This window comes from Ambystoma mexicanum, chromosome 3p, assembly GCF_040938575.1.
Source record: "Ambystoma mexicanum isolate Mex_15411 chromosome 3p, UKY_AmexF1_1, whole genome shotgun sequence".
NCBI classification, from domain to species: Eukaryota; Metazoa; Chordata; class Amphibia; order Caudata; family Ambystomatidae; genus Ambystoma; species Ambystoma mexicanum.
Window position 1 is genome coordinate 291,621,185 of NC_090925.1, and position 24,333 is coordinate 291,645,517.

Genomic DNA, 24,333 nt, shown 5'->3' on the forward strand with positions numbered 1-24,333 from the left:
GGAAGGACTGGAAATTAGAAATGATCCTTGGAACCCCACTCTGACATTGTGTACCTCCAAACGCTGAAAAGGCAGAACCCAAACTCCCTCACCTGTACAGAAAACTACTAAATGACCCACTGTAATGACTTGTACATGGTCTCCTTTGTACAAACTCCTAGGATATTCGTGTGCCTTGTGCCCAGAACACAGTATTTCCTGCAAAGCACAAACCAATTTTCAGAAGCCTGTTTGCACCTCATGTCCATCCCCTTAGGCAGGCACTGGCATCAATACATCAGTCCCACATTCTGAACGAATGTGTAACAGAGTGGGCGCGGAAGATGTTGGAGAGAATGTGGGCATAGACTACCAGTAAAAGAATCACTACAGTGTGTAACATGTACTTACTGTTACATCATGTCTCCATTTCCCAAAACTGTGATAGATTGACAAGTACCCTTAAGTCATATTAGGAAAGATGTCTGCATTCTAATCTATTTAGACAAAGCATTCTGGCACTTTTCGGTGCAAGTGAGCAAGGGTTTGGTTGTGCGATGTTGGCGCTTGGAGGTACAGAATGACCAAGTTTCAGATCTGGATCTGCCACCTGGAGACTGACTACAGAAAGCATGCAGCATAACATACACATACGTTGTACAGATTACATTGGGCGGCTATGTTAGTGCGGTTTTTCCACAGCCTTCTGGAGAGGATCATGAGGAGACCTATCCTAAGTGGGAAAACAGGGTGTCCACAAAGTGAAACCAGCACTATCAATGTGTAACACAGCTGTGCAGTGAGGCTTCACTCTTAGTATAGTATGTGCTAGTACCAAAGTCCCAATATTCCAATACACATTCATGACAAAATATACAACACATGATGTACTGTAAAAAATAAATATACAGTGACACAGTCCCCTCCCGGTTCACCCAGGGGTAGGATATCACTTCGACCCAATGGATGATGGGCGCTGTGATCCCCATTGCTTAGCAGGAAACTGTCACAGAAAACTCAGCTGTGGACCTCCTCAGCCACTGAGAGATTTGACATTTCCCTAGGAAGTGCTAAAGCCAGTTACATTAAAAAAAAAACCACTGTCAATGCGGGAGCGATACAAGGAACATTAAGGAGGTGTTGGAGGCAAGGGGGAGGAGGTGGTTATCATCAGTAGGTTGAAGCTGAGGTAGTACAGAGGAGGAGGCCAGGATACCATTACATTGGAAAACTGGTACAGAGGAGATGGCGGTGGTAAGACCAGTAAGTAGGTGGAGATGGAGGAAAGAGTAACATCAAGAGGGGGATGGTGGGGCAGAGAAGACGGAAAGTGTTAATGTTGGAAGGTGGTGCGGAGGAAGTGGCAATATTAAGACTTGAAGGTGGCATAGCGAAGGAGGAAGGGATAACAGGTGCTGAGAGGGGAATTTAGGTGAAGAGGGCAGCCCCTTAGAACAGGAAGTCTTTTGCATGCCAGGTTGGCACTAGACAGAAGATGGGACAAAGAACAACCAGTGAAAGAGGCCAGAGGAGGAAGTCAAGGTGACCGAGAGTGGGAGAGCTCCCGTTTTGTGGGAAGAGGGGAACCAGCCCTGGGCATAAGCAAGGTGATAGGAAAAAGTGGAGGGGCAATGCCTGACTCCATCTCACTCCAAAGGTACCATGACTTGGTCAATGTCACAAACAGACTGCAACTGGATTCAGGAAATCCTCTGAAACCAACACCACTCAGAGATGAGACAGTATCCTTTTCCTATTGCGCTCCTAGGTGTTGGAACACCTTGCCTCCAGACCAAAGAGCATGCCCCGTTTTAGCTAACTTCAAACAGGGACTGAAAACTGCCTTATTCCACTGACGGACACTACCACATCCCTGAACTTCTGATTTAAGCATCAACCCCCTCCTGGAACTGTATGTATGCCTCTTTTCCGTTGGCTGTCTGGTCTAGTGCTATTATGCCTATGGGCCACTGTCATAGCACTTTATAAATAAAATAAAAATAGTACCACACATAGCATAAGAGACTAGGCTTTGGTTTCATAATCTTTCTGTTATTTCAATTTCAATCTCTTTTTAAAATGTCTGTGTAAATATATCATATGAACTGTTTATCTTGAGTCCAGTCTTTTGTCAATCCAGATGGTGGTCTTGACAGGTGCTGTCAGAAGTGGGATACACAAAGACTTACGGAAATCTGCCCTGCCCCTAAACTAAGACTGGTATGCATCCACATAACCATGGCTCGGCTCCCCACCCGAGCCAATCTGGGCTTCACTGGATGGGACTTATAGAACACAACCACAGTGGATATTCTCCCTAGGGAATGGCCCCTCAATGCCACAGGTTTCTAGGTGACACTGACGCAAGGGACTTCTGATACCATACCCGAGATTGGTTTCTAAGCACGACTGGGACGCCTCTCCCAGTCGGGCTGGCTGCTAGATAGGAAAGACATGAGGGCTTGTCATCGCCCCTGACTACAGAAGTGAGATTAAGGTCCTTGTTTTGAATCACAGTAACAAGAGGCTCCTGGTATAGAAGAGGAATCCAACTTTTCATCCTACTGTTCAGTTGATTTGTGAACATTATACTCCCGCTACTGCGGAGGAGACCACCAACCTGTATGAGATTGATGGGGGGAGCATAGGGTTTGGCTCCTCCTATCTTTTGAAAAACGAGGTAGGGACACATAAGGAGGACCAGATCCCCACTCCTCACCTCACCCCTTCATCAGATACCCAGAGGCAGGAATCCTCTACGACCTAGGTTCTTCTGGGCAGGGGTAAATCAGCAAGTCCAGAAATATTTCAGCAGAAAAAACCTATAAGAATGAGATGGGGTAGGGCCTCATCTATCCCTCGCCAATCAAAGTAGAACCCTTTTTCTGAATTGGTATGGATGGCAGGGTTTTTTTAAGCAAATGAATGGCAGGATAGCATGCAAACCTAGTCATTTTAGGTTTTGCCACAGTAACATTGCACAGTACTATATTTCTTCTGGTTGGAGTTCCTTAAAGAGATATTTACAGACCGGACAGCTGCCTTGTACTGAGTCATCAAGGAGCTAAAAATGTAGACCCTCTGCACCTCCTTTTACCATCCCCAGACACACTACCCAGTGGAGAAAAGTAACAAGACTTTAAAGAATTTTCTCTGGACAGTGGTATCAGCAGACAAAAGAAACTGGGATGAGCTGCTACCATATGCCTTTTTACTACCTGAAAAACACCTCAAGTCTCAGCAGGCTAGTTTAAGGAATGAGCTCACGTGATGTTCTGGATATACTGAAGGAATGATTGGAAGGCCTTTGATACCGTAAACCACTAGATAATGGCACAACGGATCGGCAGGTGGGAAAAGCCTCTGAAAAGGTTGTGAAATGGTTTGAGTCATTTCTTAAAGATAGAACTCAGAGGGTTATACTGGACGGTTTCACCTCACAAATGGTGGAGCTTGAATGTGGGGTCCCGCAGAGCTCCTCTTTGTCCCCTCTCATTTTTAACCTTCATTTTCATCCTGCTTAGTCCTGTTTTCAGGTTATTTAGGAAATATGGTGTGCTATTTCATTCATTTGCAGAACATACGCAGCTGTATACTGAGCTTCAAAACAGTGAAGATGTTTTTGAGAGAATTAACCAATGCATGAAAGAACTCAATGAATGGATAAATAATAACCATTTACAATTAAATGCAGGAAAAACAGAAATTGTTCAGCCCAAAGAACAAAAAGCCATTGGAAAGGCAAAGTTCTCCCACACTGATTTTAGGGGAACAATTGCAGTATGCAAAAAAAAGTTCTAAATCTAGGCTGCCGGTGGCAGGAGAATCTGAATAGTGAGACGCAGATAGGAGCTAAAGTGAAAACAGTTCACTTTGCATTGCGATCATTACGAAAGATACTCCCCTATATTCCGATGGAAGACAGGGCAGTTGTGGTGGGGGAAATGACCAACTCCCACCTGGATTACTGCAATAGCTTGCTAGCAGGAATTCCTCAAAAACAAATGGGGAGACTCCAAAGAGCACAGAATGCAGCAGTAAGAGTAATTGGAAATCTGAAGAAAAGAGACCATTTGTCATCAATGCGGAGAGCTCTCCATTGGTTGATGGTGGAGGACAGAATCAAATTTAAGATGCCATGCCTAGTGTTTAAATGTCCTAAAGGGCTTGCTCCCTCATACCTGGCTGATAAAATGTTATTATACGAGCCGAAAAGGAATCTACGTTCATAGGATAAGCACTCCACAAAAAAAATGTGTCTCGAGAGGAGACAGAAGTTTTGGAGCTTGTGGTCCTAAAGTTTGGAATCAAGTTTCACTTGAAATTAGAAAGTGTGAAACTTTGGACCTTTTTAGAAAGAGACTGAAAACGTTTTTATTTAAATAAACAATGAAAGTTAATCAAATTAGAATGTCTGCTATGCTATGCTTTCTTCTCATGAGATCTCTCTTTTCTTAGTGATCATCTGCGCCCGAATACGATTTATTCTGTCTGGTGCGTGTAATAAATCATTCAAAATCAAAATCAAGGAGAAAAGAAGGGAATGGGTCCAGAGAATACATCCAAGTAAACCAAGAAATTCTGAGAATCATATGCACTAGTCTGAGCAACCAGCTGCAGGACATCCAAGAGAAAAAGAAGAGGTCGTAACACCACGGATTCAGCTCAGAAAGTGTTGTCTAGTGCTTGGATGGATGTATGGAATGTGTGAGGGTCAGAGTGAATGCTCTGATAATGTTGAGGAGTGGTGTGAGTGTGCTTATGTGTGTGTGTTTCTGGCACGTCTGGAGTTTAGTTTGTGAGTGGGAAGTATGTTGTGTGACATGTGAGGACGGCAGATGTGTTGTGAAGTTTTTGGCTGGTGACGGTTGGTGACTTCGGGCTATTGGAAGGGAGATGTGTTGTGTAGTGGTTGGATGGATGGATGGAATGTGTGAGGTCAGAAAAAATGCTGTGAGAATCTTGATGCATGAGTGAGAGATTGTTTGTGTTGATAGGTCCCAGCCCAGGCAGTTGAAGAGATGCAAGCCTGGAATTTACTTGTAACTCACCTACTTTATTTCAGAAAGTTTAAGATGTGACCTGGTGCTGGTCTTATTTCCAACCTTAGGGAATAAGCAGACAAAGTAGTAGCATGGATCCTATAATGTTGCGCAGGTGCTCAGTGACGATACCGAAGGATACCACATAAAATGGCAGTCTGCACGGTAACAACCCATGGAACAATCCCTGATGCCCCCCTTGCTGACTCCTACTAACATCCCAGGCCTGGCACGTTAATACCCTATGACCTCCAAAGAGACAAGAAACAAGATCTCCAGGTTTATGCACAGCCTTTTTCTGACATTTTCTGTGAGAGAAATGGGCGACAATGAATTTGTCCACTGAATGCCTCCCCAACAGGGAAGTTGTTTCAGCTCTCACCCCATCACCTTACAGGAGCAGGACAGAAAATGATAGAGAAAGAGGTCAAGAAGATACTGGGGCTCTTCCTCTATCATTTTGTTACACCCATTGGCCTATTTCACTACACCATGCTCCCTGTTGGTCTCCATGGCATGCTGGCTGCCTTGCAGGCGGTGATGGATGTGGTGCTCCAGCCCGATCAGGCCTTCTCAGGAGCTTACCTAGTTGACATTCCGATCTTCAGTGACAGTTCAGAATATATAAAGCACCTATATCTACGGGGCCTGAAGTCTCTGGAAGGCCAGACTTACAATCAATTCCACTAAATATCATCTCACCCTATCTTCGGTTAAGTACCTGGGAATTCAAGTCGGTAAAGGAAACATACAGCCTTGGGTGACCAAGGTAACGAGTATCCAAGATATCCCTGCTCCCAGGACAAAGAGGTAGCTTCAAGCCTTTCGGGATGTGGTTGGCTATTATTTCCACTGTATGTCAAACTTTCCAACCATTGCTGGCCAGTTGACATATCAACTTAAGGGATCAAAATTCAGAAGGGTACAAGGCAGCCAATTTACATCAAGCCAGCATTCTCTACTCAGCCAGTGGAGTTTAAAGTTCACTTCGAGTTTTTCCAGCATAACCTCTACAGACTGGGTAAATAGGATACCAGGACCATTACAGGCAGCATCAGTGAGTGGGAAGGAAGGGGAAGCAGACATGCCAAATAAAGGCTTGGGCAACCCCTGTAAGAGCCCAAAATGAGGCCTGATACACCTAGAAGTAACAATCAATTTCACCCCTGACCCAACTGCAGAACCAAAGACAACCCCATCGGGAAGATGATGGGAAAACATTATAAAACTGAGACCCCAATCAAGAGTGTGAGTTACTGAAGTAGGTTGTGGCAGGTGGTTGGAGAGCATTGGAGTGATACGAATACCATTCGGGAGGTATTGTATCGCTGGTTTTGTATTTTCAGAGACTGTTTAGCACCAAGATGCCTTATTAAGCCAATAGATGCGCTATACAAGCACTAATACCAAACCATATCATACCAAAAATCGGTGTGAAGAGGTGGGTTGGGGTGAAAGAGGAGAGCAGTCCTGTAGTCAGAAAGAACAAGAAGGTTTTAGGAGGCCTGGCTGAACCTAAGCAGGACCAGGAGGTAGGATGAGAAACAAGACCCAGGAAAGGAGGCCAGAGAAGGAATAGATTTGGTGGCTGAGGGTGGGAGAACCCAAATTTTGACGGCCAGTGTGGTGAGCCAGCTGCCTGCCTGATAGTCCCCTTGTGGCTGGTACTCAGCGGGTGGATCTCATGTGAGGGGGGAAACCCCCTTTGGGACCAGTGATGACCACATTGTGAGAACACAGCATTTTCACCAATCCCATGACCTTAGACCCTCTTCCCACAGTTGCCCCACTTCTCCTTCACCTCATTCTTCTTTACTCCTACCCTCATACCCTATTTACTTTTCTAAAGCAGTCCATGTAGAGAGTACTGAGACGAGAAAGATTCCTAGTGAGTTACCATACCAGCTCCACTTAGTACTGAGACGAGGAAGAGGTGTGGATCAATAGTGAAAAACCATTGGAACCACTTTTACCAGTCTAGTGGTTGTTGGGGAGAATTCTCATTTCTGTGCTAATTCCCTTCTACCTTAGGAGACACCCAGCTCTTTTGCTGGACTTTAGGACTTTTCATTTTTATCCTGGAGTGAGCAAGACCTTTTTCTCACTCTCTCATGTATTTTTCTTTTGATTTAAACCCTGTGTTTCTTTTGGTTTTGGAGTCTGACAAACTCCATAGGCATCATCTTTTTGTATTGTGACACACAGCACCTTCAGTGCAGTGTCACAGAGAAGTCCTTTGGATTTCTGCTAAGGTTTAAATACCTTCTCTTGGATAATCTGCAGTTTCCAAGAGCAGTAAAGTAAAATCGACTTTACTTGCCTTTTTCTCTTTGTAGACACAGCACACACCATCTTACATGGGGTGCTGGAGGGGTTAGTTAGTATCACCTTTGTCTACATTCTCATGTCACATTTGTTATGTTACCCTTACTACATTTAATGGCTGGTGGCAGTGGTTTAATTTTCCTACCATTCATCATCAATGTCAGAAGTTAATGTGCACTTTCCAATGGAGGAGAAAAATGTCAAGCATTATATGATTGTAACATTAGATGAGGTTTTTGCCATTTCTTCAGGCAACTGGCTGTTTACTACTTCCTTGATGAATTGTTCCAGAGCAGTGAAGTAGCCCTGACATTGCCAAGTGTCATTGTGAGTTCCATCTGGGAATATGGCCAGCCTCTTAGTCCGAGATGGGGACAGTTCATAAAGCTGCTTCATCATTACTGGAGGAATTAGTTGGTCAGACAGCCCAGAAATGAACAGGGAAGGCATTCTGCATTGCAATATTTTTCTATATGACAGAAACTTATTTTTGTAGCACCATAAAGGAAGGTATCTCATTGGAAAGAAAGAAAACAAAGTACTGGCCATGTGAGGGATACTGAGAAATGTGTTCTCCATCATTACAGCAGCAATCCTGTGGGAATTTTCAGAGGCTAGATGAACGGCCACAGCTCCGCCCAAAGAACGTCCAAAAAGGATTATTTTTGTTTTGTCAATGTCTGGTCGAGTCATCACATAATCTAGTACAGCTTCAGAGTCAAGATAAAGTCCTTCTTCGCTGGCTTCGCCATCACTTTTTCCATAGCCCCTGTAGTCGACTAAAAGCAGGTTAACTTTTAGGTTAACCAACATTAGCAAAGCATTTGGTAATCTGTGACCAATGTTTCCAGCATTGCCATGAAAGTAAATGACAGTTGGAGAATAACCCAGGGAATCCCCAACATATCTTAACAGAAGTAGATTGAGAACAATGCCATCCTTGGTCTTAATGTAGATGTTTTCATGTGGTATACCAGTAGGCATAGGAACATAAAGACGTGAAGAAGAGGGCTGTTCTGGAAAATATAGCAACACATCTTGGAATTTGTATAGGATACCCGCTATGGATACAAAAATTAATAAAAGCAACAGTACGCCTCCATACATATTAAATGTCAGTATCAAAGGAAGCAGAGACACGCGGCAGAGAGCCCATGACCAAGAAGCTAAGGCGAACAGCCATCGTTCTGCAAGTGCCCACAGTTTCCATGACTTTTCCATTGCAAAGTTCAGAATAAATTTATTCCATCAGACGCCTGCCCGTGCCCGGCATAAAGTCCTCCTCCTTCCTCCATGATTCTCTTCCTAGGCACGTACACCTACCATTATGCGTTTTTACCACAGGCTGAATCCTCAGCTGCAGTATTGCACCCATGGGTGCCCATTTTGTCAAAATGGTACTGGTCTTCTTTTTCCGCTATTTCTTGTTTGTAAGGTGCTTCTCAAGATTTACTCTGTGCGCCAAACCAGGTTTGATCCCCCTTTGTTTGTTTTGTCTTTGGCAGGATTCCCTGGTGAAGCCCGCCTCTGGCTCCAGCGTTTCTGGCAGGGCATGAACCGAGGTAGGTTCCCGAAAATCCCTGTGCTTAGTCTCCTTGGTTACAGGAATGCACCCAAAAGTGATTGGCCGGCTGGCTATCCTTGAAGGACAGCCACCCTGCTGTGTGGGTGATAGCTAGGCTGCGAAAATTGCATAAAAGGCGAGGTCTTTTGCAAGGAAGGCAGAGTCGACCACTGGACAAAGGAACAGAAGAAGAAACTGGAAGAGATGCTTGCTGCACCCCCCCCCCCCGGACCGTTGGTTTGATCAGTGAAGCCCTGCTGCAGTGCTGAAGCTCCATATTTCTAATGGAGGAGAGAAGCCCGGAACAGACAACTTCTTCCCATGGGTTGGTGGGACCAACTGACCCCAAGACGAACTTGAATGGAACCCCTCTCCCTGCTGGTTGTACTTCTTTGCTGTTACTGCAACCGAGTGCCAGGGGACAGGAACACCAGAATCGAGTGCATCGTATTTAAGCCGGACACGAGCTCCAGGAAGATCCTCCAGACTCCCTCGAAGCAGGACCAACCAAGCCTGAGCCTCCTTAACAGAGTGCTGCACACGAGAAGCAAGGAAAGTCCACAATGTGTCCAAGAACAGCAGTGGTGCTATTTGCAACTAGCTGAAACCGCGAAGTGTCGCTGATATGAATTGTGCCCATTGCTACCGCCGACCTCCAAACAGTATTGCATTTAAGTGTAAAGTGATATATCAATGTCCACAGTGTCCTTGCTATTGAAGTCCCCTCAAGGGGGGTGGAGGGTGTGTGTGTGTGTGTGTTCAGTAACTCTACCAACTTGTGTAGTACAGTCCTATACCAGAGGGTTACCTATTGCCAAGAGGACAAGGTCGGTGTAGTCTCCCACAGGGTTACTACATATAATCTTGCCTAACAATTGTGCACAGCCATACATTGTAAGAAGCAAGATAAAAACCAAAGAAGGACTTGACAGATTGTCAGACCCACCTTGGAGGAACTACAAGAGTCAGGAGGAACCTGACGTGCAGACGGGTGCTGAATGGGATGCCACGAGAAAGTAGAGAGTTCGGGGCCGGTCCAGGATGCAAGGACGACACGGCCCATGGGGAGACAAAGACTATGGGTCCCCCAGATACCTGGGAAGCATGGAAGTCTGAGACCATGCTGTCCCAAAAGGAAGCAGTCCCGCAGAGCCACCGAAGAGCAAGGGAAGCTCCGGGAAGGTACTAGAGACCCACAAACGAGCCCAGCTACCTCAAGGGAACCGACAACCGCGCACCACACCGCAAGGTATGCGGGTGATAGGGAAGGAGGTGAAGCTCAAGGAGGTTGTGGCATGAATCAGAAGGCTGGTAATGGAGGGTATGGGACCCTAATATAGTTGGAGAAAAGCAGAGAAGTACACCGAGTTGTACTAGTGCTTGGCAGGAGAGTGAACCAAGTCCACAAATGGGAAACCAGAGGTCGGAATTGCGGGTCTGGGACTCGCACCCAAATAAAGAGAATTGAAACTTGATGGACAGTTTATACAGTGCTTAGCAGGTTTGTGAACTAAGCCTGTGTCACCCACTACACCCTGAGGAGTGCAACCAGACTACTCTTCTTCGCCGCAGTACCTGGTGAGGGGGAACCCGGTCTGCCCACCAGGCTCAGGGAACCACTACAGCTTGGAAGCACCCAGGCTGTTCTTCAGCGTAGTATACGGCGAGAGGAAACCAAGGCTAACAACCAGGATCTAGGACCCCCAGGACCTACTTTGAGCCTGAGAAAGGCTGGGGAGAGTGAGATTCCCCCACACTATCAAGGATAGGCTGAAACCATATTTGGAAAATCCTATTAAGACTAGTACTGACTTTTGCCCAGGGGAAGGGGAGTCGCCCCTCTGAACCAAGTAGACATTTCCTTTGATTTAGTTAGTTTAGTGTATAAGGGACAGATTGAGGATTTTGACACTGGACATTGGGACTTTTGCTTTGGACATTCTGACACTGATTATTTCAGTTGAGGTGGGGAAAACCCTCTTAGTTAGGACAAGAAAGGGCTTTTCTTTTCCTTTTTTATCCTTGAATACAAGTCTACAGCAAACACTATGACCCCTCTGTGTCAGAGTCTTACTTCTGCACCCTTCCACAACCTAGTGATCCTGCAAGGGATTTTCGCTCTTTGTTTTAACCAAACTCTCACTGAGTAGCATACACTGCGAAATAAGGTTTGAATTAGGAGATCAAGGGTTTAGTGGAATATACAGTTAACCGATATTAGGAAGTCCACACAGATGTATAAAATATACTATTTAAGAAAACACAAGAATTAAAACTCAAAACTATTACACACAAAGCACACTTGAATCTACCTATATACATACAAAGTTATGTAATCCAAATAATGAGCCACTCCTGCTTTATTATTTACAGTTAAACATTGCAAAGCGTATGAAATACTGTTGAAGCTAAAACGCAAGGGAGAACAACAAGCTCCAGAGGTCCTTTACCTTACGAATACAGTCAGCAGTGTTCCAATGGGACTAATTCAGGATCCAGTCATTCTTTCGAAAACATAGTTTCGAAAGACAAAAGTTCTGAATACAAAGTTTCGAAAAAAAACATTTCAAATGTTTTTTTTCATGGTACAGGTTTTATTTTAGTTTCGTATAGAAAAAAAAGTTTGTTTTAAAAAGAAAACAGGGGTTTGGGGGAGAACCCCCCCGATTATTTTTTTTTTTTAAAATGCATTCAAAACTTTTTTTCCCCCGAGGCTTTTGTGTCGAAACTTTTGTATTTAGAAACTATCACTGTCGAAAAAATCACTATAAACCGACTAATTCAACAGTAATCACTTGGAAAGGGGTTGAGGCTGTCACAATGTCCACCAAAGGAAGGTTTGGCCAAGGCAAATAGATATAGCCTTTTAGATAGTAACACATACTTTTCACAAAAAGGATTTCCCACAAAGGTACGTTGCAACTCCTAATTCCTAAGCGCTAAGAGATCCCCAAACAGGAATCCTAGTCCTGAACTCTACCGCCCACGGTAAGGCAAACGTAGCTGCAGAGATATAACTATACACCCTTTGAATCCTATGCGAACGTACAGGCGTCAAAAGGTGGTATGCAATCTTTGCCCTCAAACTCTGATTTGAAGAAATATCACCCCCCAAGTAGGGACAACAACTCACACCCTTGGTCTGATTGCAGAAGGTACAGGGGTCATGGTTGTAGTGGTAGTTTTCAGTGTCAGGTTAGGGTCCGGCTTGCAGTGGTTCCAGTCCTCCAGGGGCCCACCAGTTGGACATGACTGATGATTGTGAAAAAGGACGGCTTCAAGTCCCACAGTGTTGGAGGACCCTCTGTACACTTCAGACACAGCAAGTTGGTTTTGTGACTCAAGACAGTGTCAGACTGGCTGTGTGTTGCAGGGAAAAAACACAGGTGCCAGCAGGCCTCTGTTCATGGTGGAGAGCAGCAGACCAGTTTGGGTCCCAGGTTGGATAGATATGCAGATTGTCAGACTTCAAGCGAGATTGTGTCCGAGCAGCAGCAGCGTGTCCCTTCTGATCCAGCCAGTAAGGGGATCCAGTAATGCCACTGATGTACAGAGTATGTTAAATCCACCAGTCTGAGGGAGGAAGGATCCTGGCGTGGGTTTCCCCTTTGTCACAACGAGATGGTCAAGAGGTTCCCTGGTGGATGGCTTTAGCAGTGGTGGTCTGAATTTGCAGTCCACTGTGTTCCTACATGCTGTCTATGGACTTTGGAAGCTTGGTTCCTGTGGTTCCTGTGGGCGACATCCGGAATGGCTCCAGACCCCCTCCTTTTATCCTAAATTCAGGCTGGGTGCCGCCCACAGCCCCCTATGGTAAGGGCCTAACACCATTCCAAGAGGTGGAGGCTGCCCAGCCAGTTATCTCACATCTGCCCAGCAACAGACATACACTATCTGTAATATGGATTGGACCAGACAGTCCTAAAACACAGCTCCAACCGGTTTCAGGCACAAGAGCAGCTATTTTCAGTATATGGTACTCAAAAAAGGCATTATTGCAATTTTTAAAAATCAAAAAGGTAAAAGTAACTAAAGTAAAAAGAAACAGTAAACACTCTCCCTGCACCATTCGGTGCCAGAAGAACTGCCTAGTGCACCCTAAAGAAAATGAGTCCAGCAGGTGAGTGAGGCTTAAAAGACCCAACCCATCCCTAAAAACAGCAAGTACAAATCCACAGCAGATATGCTGGAGTACCTTTTTCAATCAATGGAGGCAAAGCTGGGAAAAGAGGCAACAGGAACGATACTTTTTTTTAGGTATTGTGGATATCTTTAACATTAAAGTGACTTGGCTTGAAAGGACTGTTGATGACTTGCGGACAATGTTCCTTTGAATCTTTTCATACCAGTTAGGATACCTATTTTGCTGTTAGGTCTACTGCTTATGGCTACCAAAGATCCGAGAGTCCTGGTCAATTTCTTGGCTTTTTCAAGATTTTGCTAATTATGTGCCCCATCACAGCTGTGTTTCTGCTCTGAATCCTGCAATTTATATCATTAGTACATCTTCACAGCCAAGCCGTCTCCTGCTTGGCATTTCAGGGGCATCCAAACAGGTCTCCTCATTGGTAATGTATACATCCCTGCCTTCCTGTGGCTTGGCACGTGTTTGAGAGCATTTTTGCTCCATTTCATCTCATTTGGATCGATCATAGCTCGCCAGAAGTAAATGGCAAATACATGTCTCTGTGCATGGCTGGCTTATGAAGACTAAAGAAGCCCCAAGGCGTGGAGAATAAAAAGAGATCCCAAGGTGGGATAAGAGCAGAGATTAAAAAAAAGATTAAAAAGATTAATGAATCCTATTCATCACCCGTCAAATGAAAGCACAATACTTAGTCAGATTCTCCTTAAGTAACGAGGACAAAAGAGGCTCTAATCTGGGGAATCCATCATGTATTTATCCCAAGCACATTCCCCCTCATCCTATAATTGCTGTTAATCCTCTGGAAAGTACTATTCCTCCTCATGTTGTGCACATGACCCAGCGGAGGGTTATACCTCAGGTATTTAAAAGGGAAATGTGGGTTGTTCTTCAACTTGCCTCTTTTGACCCCCTGCCATTCTGTCGTTCATACAAATGTTCAGGTTCTGCCATCCTGTTGAAAAGCAAGATCCAATGCCTGGGTGCTGGTGTTTTCTTTGCATAAATGTTCATAAACACCTCTGAATAAAAATCTATGTGTGATAGTTATGTGTAATCTTCATCAGCGTCTTCTCTTATGAAAAAGTGGAAGTTCAGCATAGTACAGGGCTGTTCAACAATGTGTGTAAAGTCACGTGGTGTGGCCTCTCCATGCTGCATTTCTGAATCATCTGGGCCTTTGACATCGTTATGTGCCTCAGAACCATACTGGCCTTTGGCACCAGGATTACTTCCAGTGCCACAGCATTTTTCAGGACATGTTAGGTAGCTGCGCCATGCACCTTTTCAATACCATGAGTATTTTGGTTTTACTGCATGTTTCACACCTTATTTACCTTTATTAGTGTTTGGGGCATGTGGTGCCAAAATATTTGGTGTTCAACTCCTCACCCTTGGTTTTGTTGCGAGCACCTCTGTGTGCTCTCCTTTCTTATGTCCTTGTCTTCCATGCCGTATGGTTTTCCAGACCTAATGTGCATCATTCAGTAAGGGGAGGCCTTGCAACAATATTGTGGGCAACCTCGTATGAGGGACCAGTGACCTTCACTAAATAGACGTCATTACAGCATGTCTTTTCATTCAGCGATTTGCAAACTCTCCAGTAAATCAGCCTTCGGCTTCAATACATTTCAGCCTCTAACTTGCAGTGCTTCACCTGTACTGCAGCCACAGATCTATTATCCTCTGTAGCAGCGGCAGCCAGGTGCTTTTGCTTTTGGTTTTTCAGTGTCTTGGATTTGAATGTCTTGCAAGACTGGCACTTCTTTTCTTTGAGGTACTGTGGAAGAAATAGGCTTCCGACCTTGTGATTGTCTATCCACATGTACCTGTGCCTACAGCATCAGCTCCCGTTCCTCACAACGCAGTTTCCCTTGTGGTTTACATTTGCTGCTTTCCTGCACGGCTCCCATTGTCCCTACACAGAGGAACTCTCTCTCAAGTCTCAGCCCCAGCTGAGCTTTAACCTCCTTGAAAAGCCCACGTGGGATTGATGTACTGCTCCAGGCCAATCACTGGCATCAAGAAGCTAGATCGCTCTGGACTCGCAGATATCTTCTTCGTCCCAGTAGCAGCTTTAAAGATGTACACCTGACACTTTGTAATTTCAGACTTTTTAATGTCATCATGTAAATTAGATGAAGTGAGCTGACAATATCAGTTCTAGCCAGAAAGGCGGAAGGAGGATTTAGGTTGGAGAATTAGTTAGTGGTATTAAAGCGGGGTGATACCGCATTCTCTGGTTATGGTCGCCCCCAATCCCATAGGGGGATTCTCTCCCCATGTGATCCTCCCTCAGTGCACCACCCCCAGGAGGGCTATTGTACTGTGGACGCACTGCCCTGACCCCATGGGAAAGGTCTCCCCTTAGGGAAGAAGGGACGGCATCCTCAGCTTCGTCACAGATCGTATTACCGATATACCTCTGATAATGTCTAACTTAAAGTTTAGTAAACAAAGTTTAATATTTTAGGCCAACCACTACATGGCATTCTACGGATAGAATGTGAATCTAAATCAGAAGGATCCTTAAGTAGAAATTTTCTGTTGGGGGTGTAACTTTCTATTACCGGTGTGACAAATGTAATATCTGTAAGACCATATCACCCATCTATGCCCCTATATTCACATACATGTTAAACAAGGCTTACCTTATAGCCAAGCCAGATAAGGCCAGCAGGTATTGCTCCTCAATGCGGGCCATATTACTACTTAATCGAGATAGCAAATTGTATGCAAACATTTTCAGAAATAAATTAAACGTAGTAGAGAGGCAGATGTCTGTCATTTATAGGGCTCACCTGGTCATACTGGAGGAACAGCAAGAAAGCACTGTGCATGACACCTGGTAATATCCCAATGCCACATCGGATATATGAGAGATATTATGCGCTCAGACAACCGTATCGAATGTATCCCCAAACCGATGTGGTAGACATGAGCCTGCAGACACCACTGGACATAGAAGAGCTATACGTAAAGTTTGACAGATGTGAAATTACATAATGAAGAAGAGAAGACACAAGGACACACTGAAACCAACACACAAATATCTAAAGAATGAAGATGTGATTAAAGTGACAAAGTAAACACATGCGAATATGAAGAAAAACCATATACACTGACAAAAGATGTAGTACATGCATATGCGCAGAAAAGCAAGGTAGATAAGACAACGTAGAAGCTTGCTAAAGTAGGAAATAGAATGCGGTTAAAGTAGCCATGTTAAGAAAATGGACATCGGCATTGTGTAATAGTAAGCGAGAAGCCTCGAGAGGAGAAAGACCAAGGCTGCAGAGCTGACAAGTGCTGGAATACAAGTTTGTGCAAGAACAAATGGTATTTTCTTGGCGAAAGATCAAGGATGCCACAGCATTAAGCAGCTGAAGGCTTGAAAGGAATCAAAGAGGATAAGCTAGATACGCAGGACATATTTCACTTAGATTAAGTAAAGGAGTGAATAATTGTGAATGCCAAGTATTGTCCAATCAAAGATGAAGAAAGCCCATGCAGAATGGAGCAACCTCCAGAGTTCAAGAAGAGTAATAGCACCCAATATCATTGAATCAAATAGCATGAAATAGAAGGGCAGAATGGACAAAATCATGGTCTCCTCACACATGGGTCAGGACTGGAAGACAAGGCCTATTCATAAAGCTCCAGATGAAGATAGCAATGTACCTTCACCCCCTTTAAAGTTCTGAGGAAGAGAACAGTCAGCAAGGTCAACTAAAAAGAAGAAGCCTTGACTTAGGGCTTAACTGATGAGAGATGGTAGGCTAATTAGCTAAGAAAGGCTGATGTTGTTGCCTCACACCTTGTTTCGTTGCTTATGTGCTGCTAACAAGCCGAATGTTCATGGTTGGTAAGAGAGTACCAACCAATCATGAGGGCCTATGCAATGGTGGACCATACATTGTTCCAGAAGCCTATCTGCTGCTGTTGTTATGCTATTATCAGTATTTAACGTAGTTGGAGGTAGCTCAAGGCGTGCCTACCAGATATGGGGCAGCCAATGATGATACCAACACTCATACAAACTAAAAGTATAGGCGATTCCCTTAACTAATCCCTGAAACCAGTAGGTTTTTACTGTTAGCCACGTAGAATGATGTCATAGCTGACGTATGTCAAGGTATAAAACTTTCTGTGTAACCAAAATGCCTTGAGAGTGTATGAGCTGCAATCGGTTTGTTCACCAGTTTTTCCTACTTTATTGAACTGATAATAAAGTCGTATTTTGCCATATTCTTTGAGTCTGTCTGGTTATTTGGACCTCAGATCATTTATTGTGCTAATCCCATTTGGCACTTGGAACGCTCCAGAGGTTTTACATTTTGCAACCACATGTGAGATATAATCCATTTACTGATTGGTACTGTAAAACTTGTGTGAGGATGATAGTTTTAAACTATACATCTGGCAAGAGGGTCTGAACATCGAGTTTTTTCCTGGCTGGTTTAACAACCTTTTTTCCTTACTGAGACTTAATCCAAGGCCTCACTAGGGATGCAACTCTGATATTTCGGAGTGAGACTCTATGGTTATGGATGTCCAAGAGACACCCTGTTCCCTATGCGAGTCACCTCGTACAGTTACGCAAGCTCCAATGGTTGTAAACAGAGGATTACCTATTTGGGATTCTGGTGGGGATCAGCCTGCTTTGCCAAAGGGGTGCCCTAGAGGAAGCCTCTGTGCTGAAATCCAGTACATGTCACACAGTTAAACTGTAATCCCTGTGAATACATGAGATGAGACAAGGATAGTGCCATAAATTTTCATGGAAAGACGGACTTGCAAGAAATCCACATTTTTGGTGAAAGCCCAGGATGAAGCCTCGAAATGTTTTAATTTTGGCAGCCCACAGTGATTGGGAGGCAGCCAAAAGTTTGAATATATGCACCCTGATGATTGAAAGCATACTGTTAACACTGCTCCAAATGTTCCTGTTTAACCTGGGATTCTGAATCTTTACAACGCCCAAATCAAAAAGGTTGAAGACGACATTCTGCCAGTCAGTACTGAAACAGAGAAGCCACTGTCGAAAAGGACTCGGGGGCTGCTCTGCTGCCCTGCTTTTGTCAAGACAGGTCTGGGGGCAAAGCTCTATCAGTGTTTGAGGAAGGCCGATTTGGAAGGCAGATCCACTGCTTCGCGATTAACCTGATATTCATCTCTGCATGAACCCAACTGGCCGAGTGAGGGCAGACTGTGCAGTCTGCCCTTTCATTCCTGACGTTTTTCCCGTGCCTGACAGTCTTTCTACAGTTCTTACTATCAAGGCGGAGCTGCGCTTTCAAAACCTCATTTTCCCAGCGGAGTGGAGTGGCGGCGAGTGCAGGCAGTCTGTGCATGGCCAGACTGCGGGCCGTCAGCCCAGTACTTCTACTAACTGCCTCTAGATAGCAAAGGTAATTGACACTGAGCATTTGCTTTTCGCCGCATTCATGCGAGTGAAGGCAGTCTGTGCATGGCCGGACTGCGGACCGTCAGCCCAGTACTGCTGCTAACTGCCTCTAGATAGCAAAGGTAATTGACACTGAGCATTTGCTTTTCGCTGCATTCATTTGCATTTCCTGGTGGCTGCGGGGTCTTGGCCCAGAACTTTAACTAGTTGTTTCCAGACACTAACAGCTCTGAACTTCGTATTAAGCTCACAAGTGAACGTTTTTGAAAGCTTAAAGCTAGAGGTACAACACCACACAGGTATACTCCTAGGAATTACGAAGGAGCTTGAGCTGAATGAGATCACCATGACTGCTATTAAATCAGCAGTTAATGAAGCAATGGGAGAAATCCTAATAGAATCTCACAAAATCACCAAAGATCAATCAGTAAAATTGGATCTCTTGACCGAACAGTGCAGGGAGCTAAAAGTCAAGCTAAGGGCGTTGGGGGAGAAATTGGACTCCCCAGCCCTTAGTAATGTTGAAAGAGGTGATTTAGGCTCCCCAATCTCTAATTTAAAGCCTACACTTGATGACTTCCCTCTTCGGTGATGGAAGAGTTCTTGCGGATTGCACAGGTTATAGATCTGGTTCCCCCCCCCATAAGAACTCTACCCAGGAGTTGGTAATCAATGTCTCCTTAGCCAGTGAGGACTTGGAAGTATCCAGTAATAAGAAACTTACTTGCAAGTCCAAAAAGAGAAAGAAAAAAATGGTAAAGGAAGCAATCCAAGTTCCACAACTAGCTGCTAATAATCAGGCTAAACGAAAGAGGAAACATCAGGCGACTGATAAAAATCGTTTTCTGAGAAACTTAAAGGGAACGATGGGCATAGAGGAAAGAGTGGCAAAACATAGGGCCCCTAATAAAGGAAAAGCTACAAAAGGAAAGAAGAAGTCTAAAGCACCTGAAGCTAATCCTATCGTAATGGCAGAAACAATGAAACTCACAGTGGGGAGCCAAACGGACTGAATTGAACCACCAAAGAAAATTGCCCCATTTTCCTGTTAGCCAAGTAAAAAAAAGGCAAACATCTGAAGCCTGCGTTAAAATAGCTCCCATCTTCCTAAAACCCAAAAAAGGTCTAGATGTTGAAACAAGGGGGGAAAAGACCAATGGCCGTCGCTGAAGTGGGGGGCATGTATTGCAGGAGAATCTAGCCAGTCAGGTGGTCTAGTTCTGCCGTGCCCAAAAAGAAATGAAAAACAGGAACTGCAACAGATCCCTGTATTAGCAGTGAACAGGAATTGTTTAAATGATCTGCCCAGCAGCCCCAATCACCACCTAACATAAATTTGGAGGTGCTCACTAAAAAATGCAGTTCTTCTAAACAGCCACTGGAAATGAAAGTCTTTATATCACGGAAGTTCTCAACTAGACAAGACAAGACCCCACTTAACCGTTCAACGATTCTCTCTGTAATGAAGCTAATCCCGGCTCTAAAATATTTCTCTTCTGCGGATATCAAGGTGGTTAGCTTTCCCTTTACCACAGATACCAACATAGTAGAAGTGGAGTTAAAATCAAGCCTTGAATTGGAGTCAATTATGGGGGAGACTGAGGGCTGGGACAAAAAGGGGTTTAAGATCACCAAACTGTGCCCTGCTCCTGTAATACACAATCATCGAATCCCCTGAACCAGGAATGTAGTCAAGCCGCATATAGTAAAATGGTGTTGCTCTGCCACTAACGAGTGTGTGGGAAATGGTTCCTAAGATAATTTCCCAAGTCTTTCTTAAAACGGCATCCAGCAGCAGAAGCTTTAGTAGATAACCAGATCAGAGTACACTTGTGGAACACTAGACACTATTCCTCTTTCTCTCACGAGCCAAGAAAAACTTACATCTTCGAGACCTTTGACTTGATCTTGCTTCAAGAAACCTGGCTCACCTGTGCATTGGGGGTTGATGAATTCTCCCCGTTTCAGCGACTTGCTCTGGGGTCCGAAGGTGTTAGACCTTGGGGGGTTTGCTGATTGCTTGCAAAAATGGTGCCTACTGCGTGTCTAATATGTTATCTAATGAAAGCCAAGGTATCCTGATAGTAAGAGCTGAGAGAAAGGGTATAAAATCTGGTCTGAGCTGGATTATTGTAAACTTGTATTGGAATCCTAGGGTGCTGTCTTTATATGAGTTCTTGCAAAACTTATCTGACCATTTAGTTGAATTTTCATCCCAGTTCCTGTCAGATGAAATAATTCTAGTTGAGGACCTGAACTCACAACGTATTACGACAGAAGATCGTTGTTCAGGAAAGACCCGATATCAAACAAATAATGGATCAGTGTGGGTACATATCTTGAAGGATTGGGACTTATGGATGTTTAATGGAAATTTGGGGGGGACATCCTGAGTGCCCCAACTTGGCGAAGGGGAGTCTCTTTTTCAATGATTGACTATTTCTTTGCATCTAGAAACATCTTTGAAAGTTGTATAAAATTCCAGGTTGGGGGAGGAAATGCTGATGATCATCAAAGTGTCATTGGGTGTCAGTTATGATTCAAGTGCTTTTTTTACAGTCATAAATTAATTTCCAAATATGCAGGTAACTATATTAGGAAGTTTGATAGGGGTGGGGGGCGGGGGTAGAACGCTAACAGATTGAATGATATGGTTGACTAACTATCTGATGAACACGTCTCGGGATATTGTGACCCCTCAAGCTTTCATCTCTTCCTGCTAAACTTGAACCCTCCAAATACCAGTCCTCAGAAACCCCATATGCTGCATAAACACAACTTTAATGCTCAAATTCTAGAACAGAAAAAAAGCATAAGACAACAAAGAGTTACTCTAAATAAAGCAGAACTTGATATAAAAACATAAGACAGCCCTAAGAGTCCTCAATTCCAAGTACAGAAACTGGATTCGGTCACACAGGCATACCATTCTGCAACACGATAGAGAAACAATGCTTTGTTCATTAAGCCAGAGGAATTACAGAAATGTCTGGACTTTGGTTGGACCCAATCATGACTCTAACGCCCACAATCTGGACACTATTATACAGGAACAGACCTGGGTTGACTATCTCTCTCAGGTTTATGGGTCTTTAGACACTTTGGTTCCAGAGATTGAAGCAACTGCTCAGTGGTCCTTAGCCTTCACCAGCACTGACATAGAATCCCGAATAAAGAACTCCTCCAGGGCGGTGGGACCAAATGGCATCAGCAACTCAGCTCTGAAAATGAACCCAGCCATGTGGGCGCGGGTTCTTAAAATGCTATTTGACAATATAATCTCGTCAAAAGAACTGCCAGAGCCGTGGAAACAAATCGGTCATGATTCCAATTTACAAAAAGGGGGATAGATTATCGCCCCATCTCGCTATTAGATGCCGATAGTAAAATCTTTGTCGGACTAATACTAGGGGAGATGGAGATATGGGCTAAATCCAAAGGAATCATACCAAAGCAGCAAACAGGTTTTATCCACTTCCCTGAATAGCTTAGTTCTTAGCTGCTTGAGTGCGGATTCTGTTCTTAAGTGTGGTACTCCCCTTTTTGGGCCTTGGATTGACCTTTCCCAAGCTTTCGATACTGTTATCAGGAATCTCCTGGGGAAGAAACTGCACGCTTGGGGGGTCCCTCCTAATCTATTTTCTATCCTGATTGAATTGCATCTCAAAACAACGATGAGAGTTAGACTGTCCAGAGCAGGATCACTGTCTAGACCTATTAAGATTGATAGAGGAGTCCGCCAGGGGTGCTTAATAGCGCCTCTTCTTTTCATTCTTTTCACGGCTGACCTGAATCAATATCTAAACGAGATGGGTCTAATATCACTGTCAATCGGCAATACTAAAATCAGCTGGTTAGCATATGCTGACGACGTTGTGATATTGGACCATTCTCAGGTTGGACTTCAGCGCTTGCTGTCCACTCTGGAGACCTACGCTCGAAATAATGACCCAAAGATTAATCCTCAAAAGTCCAAGATTCTGATATTTAAACATCCAAACAGGAGAATCAAGAATTACTCTTGGAGATTAGATCACTGCCCAATAGAAACTGTATCAGAGCTGACCTATTTGGGAACCACAATTAAATCCTATCCAACGAAAATCAACCTCCTTGAAACCATTGACTTAAAAGTCATTAAGCTGGGGATTCAGATGAAAAGGATTAGATCCAGGTTTGGTAAATTTTCCATATTACCATTGGTGAAATTCTATTTAGGAAACCTGGTCCCAATTATCCTGTTCGGACTCGATACAAATCCAATCTCGATGGATGTGGATTGGGACATAATAGAGGCTAAGCTCTAGAAAAAAACTCTGATCTTTCCTAACTGTGTTCCCATTGTATGCCTTAGGTATGAACTGGGTCTCTCCTCCCTGACATCATGGATGGAGTGTAAGTGGATTACGTTGTACAGGCTGCTCTTGTAGGGAGCTCCCTGTATGAGAATCTGTCCCTTTTAATGCAACATACTGATAATATGTTCCTTTATAAGTTAAAAACAAAACACTGTGAGATATTGGTTAGCTCTGATTGCACGTTAGACCTCCTTATCCAAAATCCAACCAAAGTAAAAGAACGGTTGAAATGTTGGGATTGGATAGGGACAGGTGATAAAATGAGGAAGGCTAAGCTCTCAACATCATTCTCCGTGATGGGCAAACAAAGGTCGGTTTTACCCAACTATCTGAACAAATCGCCAGATCCATGTGCAAGAGCACTTTTTTTAAGATTTAGATTAAATATACTCCCTACCCTGGCACTTCTATCCACTAGGGATAAAGAAGGAGTTATTAATGATCTTTGCGATAAATGTGATGATAAAGAACGACAGACTAGTAAAGATTGTTATCTAAGTGCTCTGGAACTTGGGACTTGAGAGTTGCTAGACTTGAAAGATGTGTCCATGACGCTCGTTGGTTAGACACTAATGAGTTTTGGGATAGGCTATCATCTGGAAATGAAATCCTTTTCACCGCAGAAGTGGTTAGAATTTTATAAGATTTAAATCTGGCTGGAAATTGAGAAGTGTATAATGTTTGAGGATGTAACTGATCTTATGATACTCATTTTCTTTTTAACCCTCGTTTTAAGCGGGTGGATATATTATTGTTTTTTTCTTTATTCTTTTTTCAACATTTGATGTATGATGGATGTTTGATGATTCTGTGGGCTTCGTTTTTTAATAATCTAAAGAGCTCTTATCAGAGTAGATGTTTATTTGTATACAATTGAGATTGATCTTTTGAGTGAAAATATGTTTTTCTCTTCTTTCTCATATTAAGTGCATTTATGATATTTCTTTTTCTCTTTACGGGTTTTCTTTTCTCCTTTTCTTTTTTCTCAAATCAATGTTTGTTTGTAAAATGTGTTAAAAGTCAAAGCTTTGGCTAATGCACAATAAATAAATAAAAAAAAAAACCCAACTGGAAGTGGTGGGAGCATTGGATACTCCAAGCACTGGCAACAGAAATAATTGAAGATCGGTTACAAAACCCAAGCAACAACCACAGTTGTTGGGAGTCAGTCAAACCTGAATTTCAACTGCTGTGCACTGATGGAACTGTGTCAGAGACAAACAACACAATTGCACCGTACTCTAGCTTCAGGTCATCATCCTCTAATCCCTAGTTTCTCTAGTGGGCCTTCAGTAGTTCTGCTTGCATGCAGTATCCCAGTCACAATTAGAACTGGTCCTGCCCAACCGGAGATGGGTACTGCTGACCTTTGCAAAGTTGCAATGTTTTCACAGTCAGTGGTCCAGACCACATGCGACTGTCCAGCAAAACCATAGTCCTAATGGATTGAGCACTTTCTTTAATGTTGAGCCTATACTTAACATTAGGGGTGCCATATCATGAGTACTTGTTTT

General features: G+C 43.8%; 2 protein-coding genes across 2 annotated transcripts in view; both read right to left on the reverse strand.

Annotated features, from left to right (window-relative positions):
• The window catches only part of PCMTD2 (protein-L-isoaspartate (D-aspartate) O-methyltransferase domain containing 2), a 364,048-nt gene that overhangs the window by 3,493 nt on the left and 336,222 nt on the right, over positions 1-24,333 (reverse strand). The gene's annotated exons all lie outside the window — the stretch shown is intronic.
• LOC138580352 (protein ABHD13-like) lies at positions 7,504-8,659 on the reverse strand. Its single transcript, XM_069650822.1, has one exon. The coding sequence runs from the start codon at positions 8,565-8,567 to the stop codon at positions 7,554-7,556; it is 1,014 nt and encodes a 337-aa protein (XP_069506923.1). The 5' UTR covers positions 8,568-8,659; the 3' UTR covers positions 7,504-7,553.